The 9,519-nt window shown below is 38.4% G+C and overlaps 1 protein-coding gene across 1 annotated transcript; it reads right to left on the bottom strand.

Annotated features, from left to right (window-relative positions):
* Nucleotides 1-3,080: 3,080 nt before the first annotated feature.
* myl9a (myosin, light chain 9a, regulatory) lies at nucleotides 3,081-7,990 on the bottom strand. Its single transcript, XM_026920419.3, has 4 exons — nucleotides 7,837-7,990; nucleotides 4,449-4,655; nucleotides 4,183-4,344; nucleotides 3,081-3,692 (listed from the first exon to the last, which is right to left on the bottom strand). Exons 2-4 carry the CDS (start codon nucleotides 4,633-4,635, stop codon nucleotides 3,517-3,519), a joined length of 525 nt encoding a protein of 174 aa, XP_026776220.1. The 5' UTR covers nucleotides 4,636-4,655; nucleotides 7,837-7,990; the 3' UTR covers nucleotides 3,081-3,516.
* Nucleotides 7,991-9,519: the final 1,529 nt, after the last annotated feature.

Here is a 9,519-nt window from a genome sequence, read left to right as displayed (position 1 = left end):
GTCTGACCAAAGGCACAGGAACCAGCAACAAATATGACGTCTAGCTATGTTAGCTATGACAACTTCGAAAATCCTGTTTCATTACACAAACGTCTAAATCAAGAGCTCAGTCTGAAATCATAACCTCGCTCACTCATTCACTATTTACTATAAATAGTGTGAAGGTGTCGTAAAGGTAACATTGTGACCTGCCGTCACGCACAAAAATAAACAAGCAACATTAACAGTGCTGAGAAGGTTAGCAGTACTATCTTGAGTAATATCAAAGAATGATGGTGCTCTTATGTTCTGTAGTGATTTTTAATAGTCGATATGGCCACAGCTAATGGTTTAGTCTTAAACAACATTTTCCTTTCGGTTTATATCCAGAGTTGGCTGTTCCGATGCTGTCTATTTGTCAAGCTAAAAAAATTCATTATGAATTGTGGTACTTTAGTGCAGAAGTTTTCTGGATTTCTGGTGCACTCTGGGTAATATAATAATGTAGTGAACTATCCAGGGTACTATGATTTTCCACTGCGAAGTCAGACAGCGCTACACTACAAAGTGGCTAGTGCACTGTATGTATGTACATGTAAATAGGGAATGATTTCAGACACGGCTCATGGTTCCCACGTCCCTGCTTTCACAACAGGTTCTTTTGCGTTAATGAGTTGATGCTAAAACATGAAGGTCAGGACTACTCCAGGACCAGCGCTGGGACTACATGTTCCAAATGTACATTTGTTAACGCTCGTTAAAATTTGACAATGTTAAAACGTACGCATGATCACAGTTCATTAGAGGCTCCTCGGCCATTGAGAGTACACCGTATGAGTACTCCATATCCTTCGGAAATAACGATTATAAACAAAATTCTATGCGTTCTAGCATTGTTTCTACAAATGTCAAATGATGTTTTAGTAAAGACTCTTCAGTAACTTGACATGAATTCTGGCATTTGAGATGAGTGTAAAAAAAAAAAAGACTGGTGCGTTGTTCCTCCGGAAATGGAAACCGCAAAACATCACAGCTAGTGCTGAATTCAAGTCAGAAACTGGGAAGTACCAAATTTCATGCTTGAAAATTTCACTTGAACAACTGATAAAGTTGTATTTACAAGTGGGAAATTTGGGATAAACACAAGTTTATTATGAGAAAATTACCAAATTTGCAGGTATGTGGATATGATAATAGAGTCAAAACGAAGTCTAAACATGAAAAATATATACCTTGTGCATTTCAGTTCTTGCTCCTACATAATGCAAACACTTTCTCCTTCCCTTCTTTTCAGTTTTTTTTTTAAATCTTTGGTGTATTTTCCAACATATCTGAATGGAGCCTTGGATCTCTAGTATGTTTGACTTTCTGATGAGCACCTGAATGCAGCATTTGTTATACAAAATGTGCATCCTCAGAGGTGTCTGGTCCGAGATCAGGTCTTTATTACCCCCTGAATCAGAACCCATGCTACTCTCATTGTCATGTTTCACTCAAGAAAGGGCAACATTGTTATTGTAAATGGTTATTTTACACATAAAGTAAATGAGGAATAGGTGATGAAATGTTATACTGTGTAGACTATAGGGGTGTTGTGGGAATATTTCTTTTACAACAGCAAAAAATAAAGTTTTATTTAAGATGTAATGAGATACATTTAAAAAAAAAAAAAAAAGTGTTTATTCCTTATCAGAGGAGTGGCTGGTCCACCGCTGGCATGGGGTGAATTACTCATATTGAGCCGGTCTCATTCTTTCCCAAACAGGGTGGTACAGGAAGGCATGCGCTGCTTATCTTGGCCAACATCATAGATTTGTTTGCTTTAAGAGTCCTAGCTGAGTATCGGAAAGCAGCAGAGGAGGGCCAGAGGTCTACGAAACGGTAATTAAAGTAGGCTCATATACACAGACTTAAAGGGAGAATGGATTGTCCTGAATGGGGAGTTATGCAGGACAGAAAAATATCGAGCTACATTTTCAAGTAATGCTTTAAGAATTTATGAAATGTACAAACCACAGCTAGCATTGAGACTCCTTCTCATGACAAGCGATAGCATTCTCAGGGCTTGGTTTACCTTATCATATGCCAAGGTTGTTTTTTTTTTAATGTTATGCATATTCAATAACTTAACCTGTGAAACTTGAAAAGAGATATAGTCTGGTTAAACATGATTGATTTCTTGGTTTACAGTTGAACATATTTTATTGTGAATTTTGGGCTTCCTGATCTCATTAAAAAGAAAAACACTTTACAGAAAAATTACCCCAAATTATACCAGTCAAGAGGTGACCATCAAATACAACAGCATGTAGGATATTGTACTTATATAGAGAGCAGTGGTGCACTCTTAGGGAAAAAAAGGGTTCCACCCATCTGACAGAGAACATTATTAGAACGTTGAGTATTTGACAGGCTCTAAGAAAGTTAGGGGGTGACGTTCCAAAAATAACAACGTTCCTTAAACAACTGCCGTAATAATGGTTTGCTACAAGATGTTATTTGAGCATGGCTCACACACAGTTCCCCAACAATAAGGAGTGATAATGTTCCTCTGAGTGATAATGTTCCTAGAGTTCGAAATGTTACAGTGACTTTTTAGGAGTGTTTGTAAAGTTGAAACATTGGACATTTTTGGAAACGTACTATGTTAGCTGGTATTATTAGCTGGTATTCTTAAGATTTGTTTTGACTCTATGCAAGAACTCTATAACAAATGTCTAACCTTTCAGAAAGGAGTGTAGTGTAGTGTAGTTGTTTTCATTTTCTGTACTAATTGACCTGAGGTTTGTGAATTGAAATCCTTGGATTTCTAGAGAGCTATGTCAGGCCCTTGAGCGAGGCCCTAAACCCTCAACTGCTCAGCTCTATTCTTGGATTAGATTCTGCCTCACTTTGGATAAAAGAGTCTGCCAATTAATTTCTCTACCATTATCCTAGATGGACCATCACCATTGGTAACCAACATTCTCTGTAAATCACCGGGTTGATCAGAAACCTGATCTCCATCCTACTAGCCAAATCTTGCCAAGTCTTGTGGTGCTTTTGATAAAATTCCATATCAGTCACAAGATGTTTATCTTATTCTCAACAACAATGGGAGATTGTGGAAACCAAAACAATGTTATTTTATTCGGCATTAATCTTTGTTATGCTGTTCAACAAAGAGAGAGACTTAGAAAGAGATTGGTTTCATGGCCAAATTTAAAACAATACTTATTCCACAGCTGTTGGTGGATCAATTTTTGCCTTTAGGCACATAATGATATCGATATACAGTAAAAATGATGAAATGAAGCTGGTCAGGGGATGGTTTTGCAGACAGACATTAAGCCTGACTAAATAGACTAAATGATGTTGTGAATAAGATTCTTCTATGTAAATGTCTCTCTAGTCCAGCATTAGGCTTAATCCATGTGTGCAAAAGAATCCCCAGAGTACTTATTCAGACACAGTAAGGTCATCAGCATATAATCAGCATTTTGAGAATAGTCCTGATTTCAGATGAATGCTCAATAAATCTTGTTTCCTGGTTTTTTTTTATATGTCATCCTTGTCTTTGGCACCATGTTTGAGGATGCGAGTGAACTCTGTGTAATTGAAGTTTCCTTTTTTGTCAATCGGTGCCTCGCGGAAAAGCTCGTCAACCTCCTCGTCTGTGAAACGGTCGCCCATGGTGGTCAGGAGCTCGCGAAGATGGTCCTCATGGATAAAGCCTTCAGGATGAGACAGGTAAGATCAGGAGACTATAACAGACAATTTGAGTGATTGGAGTTTATACTGGGTGGAAAACTCAGGTGGGGATTTAGGATTGAACCATAAATAACCCAGGAACCATTTTTGACGAAAAGATGGCAGTTTTAGACAGAAGTTCACTCCAAAATAATGGGTTTCTACAATCTACTTAAGGCACTATATGTTCAGTGGGAAGCCATTTGGGATTGGACCATTGTTCGTCCCATTTTCAGTTAGACATTATCTAAATGAAGCTTTGAAACAACTAGTGGATATATGTGGTAAAGAATGATGGGAAGACATCTTGATGGAAAATAACCATTCACATTCACTAACTTTCTGCTTGGTATCTGAGAAATAATTGGTTGGAAATGTACCTAGTGTAAGTCATGCTGGATGATGCCATGAATGGTTACACCATGGTTGTATCACAATGGTATCAGTGTACATCATAAAAAACCTGAAAACTACCTGAGCCATCCTCATCGAAGCAGGTGAAGGCGTTCCTTATGACGTCCTCGGGATCAGTGCCATTGAGTCGCTCTCCAAACATGGTGAGGAACATGGTGAAGTTGATCGGACCTGGAGCCTCGCTCATCATGCCCTCCAAGTACTCATCTGAGGGGTTCTTTCCTGAAAAACAGGAAGACAGGATGAAGCAGTATGGCACACGTTTAAAGCTCTGGTTTGGTGATATTATCTCACATCCTGCATGTACTGCTTTTCTGAACAATTACCAAGAGAAGCGAGCATGTCGTGAAGATCCTCCTTATCAATGAAGCCATCACGGTTCTGGTCGATCATGTTGAATGCCTCTTTGAACTCTTGGATCTGGGACTGGTCGAACATGGCAAAGACGTTGGAAGTCGCCCTCTGGGGGCGCTTCTTCGTCGTCTTCCCCTTGGCACGCTTGGCAGCAGACATTTTGGCTGAAGAGTTTTGACCTTTAAAGGAAAGTTGTGGTTCATAAATGTCTAGTACACTCTAAAAGATGTTCCTCAAGAGTTTTTTGGATGGTTAAAAGGATTCTAGATACAACCTTAACCGAAAGAATGCCCTCCAATACCCAGTGATGAATCCTACTGAATTCACTGAAGATCTACAGACTAACTGAAGATCGCTTTGGGATGTTTAATAGTGCCTTTTGTTCTAAGATTGCAGGAATAAGTCCAGGGAGCTGGATTCATGTGGATTTTGAATACATTTGCACACATCTGATAAGCTTCTTCAGGTCTATTGTTGTTGAGGATTGGTGCCGATTTACTATCTGGCTGGGTTTGTATGCTTTTGGGTCAAATCTTGCTGTCGCAGACTAAAGAATTCTTTGATTGTGCATAGACCTCAGTGGTCTTGAGCATTGCTACGACACACATCTAAAAGCCACCAATATGAGGATGGCATTGGATGAGGATGGCCAAACTACAAATATGTTAGTGGCGATGGCAATTCATAAGCGAAACATGCGAATGGACAGAAAAAAAATTCTCATTACACAAAGTTCACGTTGAAGACATTTTGTGTTTACGTAAGCCTGTTTTTTGAGCTGATTTCTGGATCATGCTGATTGATGACATAAAGAGATAATCACAGGTCTATCATTAGAGGATTTTCACGGATATGATTCTGACATGGAGAAAGTTATCACTTAGTCTGCTATTGAATTGAGCCGAGATTTTATTGGGATCATGTTGTACAGTGCAAAAAGTAATAATCTTAAAAGACAGCTGTAATTGCACAGTCCAAAACTGACTTAAAGGAGGGAAGCATGTACACTAATGCAATCTCCAGTTACTGGAACATTTGCAACATTTTTGTCAGCTGATAACAAGATAACAAAGTCAAGTGGCTTAAAATTCCTTGCTTGTTAATTATTTATCCAGTACTGAACAGCACCAAACCTCAAAAATTGGGAAGTGGAAAGATTAAATAAGAATATCGGATTATTGGATTTGGCTGAATTCCGAAAGGCTCCATATGAAAGATTGGTTTCTACGTCCCACATAATGTGCTCTAACAGGAAGCCACTTGGGATTGAACTTTAGACATTACCAGGAAGGGCTGTAGGAAGGACTAGAGACATTTTCTGTATTGACTTGGACTTGTCTCAGAGTTACTGCCATTTGTACTTGGATTGTCTTGGAATTATTGATGTTTTTGCTTGGACTTGTCTCATACTTTAGCATTGGTCTTACTAAATATGGACTTGGCCTTGTTGTAAAAATAGCATTCATGCTGTCTTTTCTTTCCTCATGCACAAAGTTTGACAGGAAGTAATTCCTTCTTCTGTACGGCGTCGTAATAATTTATGCAATTCACGAGAAAAAGCCAACTAGCTACAGATTTGATTGTTTTTGGTCTTGATCTTGACTAGGTCTCACTTTTATCTGGACTTGATCTTGAATCTCCTTGACTCCCTTAAGACTCACTAAAATTCACTAAAAACAGCCCTGACTGAGACACTTATACCAAGACGCTTGATAAGTCGATAACATTCTGAAAAACCTCAGTGAGGGAATCACCTAATTGCCAAACGTCAAACAAGTTATGGCATTCATACAGTGCATTCAGAGCATTCAGCCGTCTACGACACACCCCGATTGCAAATGAATGATGGCCCATACTAACCACTTACATCTGGCCCACATCCCTCTGTGGAATGACAGCAATGAAGTCATCTGTGTCTGACTGCTGGAACGCAGCCACAACTCAAGCTCATATCGAAAATACACTATCTTAGATGCGATATGGACGGGAAATAAAATGGAAATAGAGTACAAGAGTATTAGCATAGCTCCATGATTGTCAAAGTGGGGTTTGTGAAGGGATTTCCTCCAGTGTACATTTTGTTACAATGTTGGAAATCGTTATCAACCTTTTTAATATTGAGTTCTTATAGATATTAGCTTGTCTGACTGGCCGATTCACAATAACTCCAATAAATATTCAAAATATCATTGTAAACATTTAAATAATAGGCCTAATATGTGAATTGTTTGATTGTGTGCATAAATTCAGCCTGTACTGAGCGTATCTATGACATTATTTACAGTTAAAGATCCCTGGCTGCAAAAAAGTTTGCTATGACTGACTCTTATTGGCTAAACCTCAACCACATTTGTCCCGAAATTGCATTGCTGCTATGTCCGAGTATCACCACTGTCTGTCATTTGTGACCATTACTGTTTATTTCACTGTGAAGCTGAAGTCCCCCCCTCCCATGTCACCTCGCATAACCCTAGAGGAAAGTAGAAGAATGTTATCAGATGTTTATTTCTGCTTCAATTACTTCATAGCCACATTCTTCTGAGTTACAACCTGTGCAGATCAGTAGTGCAGGAAAAACTTAAAAATAGACATGCTTTTTTGTGTGCATTTGAAATAGACATGCTTTTTGTGTATTTGAACACCACACTAGTTATAACATGTTATAGTGTTTAATAGTGGTATTAAATACATTATTATACAAGTCAATATTGTGATCTGTGTTACTTGCACTGTTCATTTGTTTAGCATTTGTGCTTGTCGCAAAAAATGTGTCTAGCTGCACAGCCAAATTCCTGATAAGTGAGGTCTTAGAAAAGTAAATCAGATTCTGTGTGCTCTCATGCTCTTTTTTGGACAATGTTTCTTGTTTATTGAAAAAGCTTTAGTGTAGAAATAAGAGAAAACACAAGTAAATAAAATTATGGTACGAATACATACAGACCCAAAAAGATTAAATTAGCTGCACAGAAAATAGAAAGGTACGTATAAAGTTGCAGTGTAACCACACATTGAAGATCAGAGAAATAAATGTAAAGAAGTGAAGAAAAAATAGTAAAGAAATTGTCAGTAGACCCTTGCAGTATAAACGTAATTTTCTCCAGGAAACATATTGTACTTGTTTTTTGTTTTTCCAGTGCAGGACGTTTAAACATCTGGCAAGCACTCATGTTTTAATAACGGTCTTCAGCTCACGAATGCATCCGAACACACAGCTGAGACACTTTTCTTAATCATGATGCATTACTACTATATTACATACTACTTTATTCCAGAAAAATAACACAAACGAAGCACTTTCAGAGACTGAGAGCAACATAAACAGCATTGCTATGAACGCTGAGTGTGATGTGTTAAGCTCACCTCGGTGTTGAGTGGCAGCAGGTTCAGCGTGAGCCTCGGTCTCGCTCCTGCTTCTCCCACAGCATGGGCCGTTTGTTTAACGTTTCAGCGTTTTCACCACACCTCCCCGTTCGTGACTCAGCCAATAAGGTCAACATCGTGCCTCAGGCAGCCACACAGGCCTTTAGCCTTACAAGGCAAAGGAATCTGGGAGCTCCTGCCGTCCCACATCCTGATGTTTTCTCGCAAAAGAAACACTCTCTGATGCCTGGAGGAGTCGCAAGGCTGAGGCCTTATTTAGCAAGCAAATGAATACTTATGCTACAGCAGGGCGATGTTTCCTTTACAACAGTGTCATGGAAAACAAAGAACAGAGGTCTGGTTGAGTTTGTGTGACTCTGATTACAATTCCTTATAGAGATTATAGGGGAGTGGAGCTCACCATCAGGGTTAGTTCCACATTTCTCTCCAGAACATGAAAATAATGGCTGCATTAATAATAGTGAAGTTTACATAATGTATTCTCTGCAATGTACAGTGCTGTGCATAAGTATTCACCCCCTTGAACTTTTCCACACTATATAGAGCTACAACCTTTGGGATTAATTCGAATCATAGGTTATGAATATACACATAATATTTAATAACAAGTGAGGAGGAAAATCTACATACCTGCCAAAATTAGCATTTTACAAATAGAAAAGTTGTGATTGCATAACTCGTGATAGAGGCATATTCCAGAAGATTTGAAGCTATAATTGCAACCAGAGGTGGTTCTACAAAGTATTGACCCAGGGAGTGAATATTAATGCATCCAACATGTGTCTATTTTTTTGTTGTTGTTGTTTATTTAAATGTGTGTCACACTGAAAATGTTTTGCACCTTCAAATAATGAACATATTGTGTAAATCATATAGTAAACATTAGTGCATTTGAGCTCCAGGTTGTAACACTACAAAATGTGGAAAAGTTAAAGGGGGTGAATACTTATGCAATTCACCATAAATAACGCATCTTGTGGCTCCCAAGTGACTCAACAGAAAAGTGTTCGCCCTATCGTCCATATCGCCCTATCGTCATGGGACTCCATGAGAGCGAAACTGAGTGGGCGGGGCATACTCTCACTCCCTGTCAATCACAGTGACACTAGCCAATCGTGGGTGTCTGTGAGCTCATGTATGTGGAAGAGGGCAGATAGTGCTTTCCTCCGAGTGTGTTACGCTGCCCTGTGTGCAGCATGAGCAGCAGTCTCTTGGGGGAAAAATTCAAAATAAAATAAAATAATAACATGTATGCTGTGTATCAGGGAGCTATATTAACGGATGGGCCATGCAACTTTACGACTAATTCAGCTGATTAAAATCAGGAGGGTCCTGATAACGAGCTGTTCCATAAGTTCATTAGAAAAGTGTAAACTGTTATAAAGGGCAAAGTTAAAAATATCCAGCATTAAAGCATTAAAAGAATATTTTGACACTCATTCAGTTGTGGAGAATTACCCTGTGATCTAAAGTAGTATTTTAAAGAATAATTCAATCAAAATGATCATCAATCTGTAGAAATGTGCTAAAGAAACAAACTTCAGCCAAATTAAAAATAGATTTAATTCTTCTTAAGAATAGATTTGTTCAAATCTATTAAATCGATTTCATTTTAATCTAAACTTTAAAAAATAACCACATAACAATTTAATTGGTTAATTA

This window comes from Pangasianodon hypophthalmus, chromosome 16 (assembly GCF_027358585.1).
Source record: "Pangasianodon hypophthalmus isolate fPanHyp1 chromosome 16, fPanHyp1.pri, whole genome shotgun sequence".
In the NCBI taxonomy this organism is placed as follows: Eukaryota; Metazoa; Chordata; class Actinopteri; order Siluriformes; family Pangasiidae; genus Pangasianodon; species Pangasianodon hypophthalmus.
This window is presented reverse-complemented; position numbering and strand designations above follow the sequence as displayed.

Bases quoted from the DNA above. Each gene is read 5' to 3' on its own strand.
- myl9a (XM_026920419.3), bottom strand. From the start codon at position 4,635: ATGTCTGCTGCCAAGCGTGCCAAGGGGAAGACGACGAAGAAGCGCCCC. The intron at 4,345-4,448 runs GTAATTGTTCAG...CCTGTTTTTCAG, and splicing joins CGACATGCTCGCTTCTCTTG to GAAAGAACCCCTCAGATGAG. The intron at 3,693-4,182 runs GTAGTTTTCAGG...CTCATCCTGAAG, and splicing joins CTTCGATGAGGATGGCTCAG to GCTTTATCCATGAGGACCAT.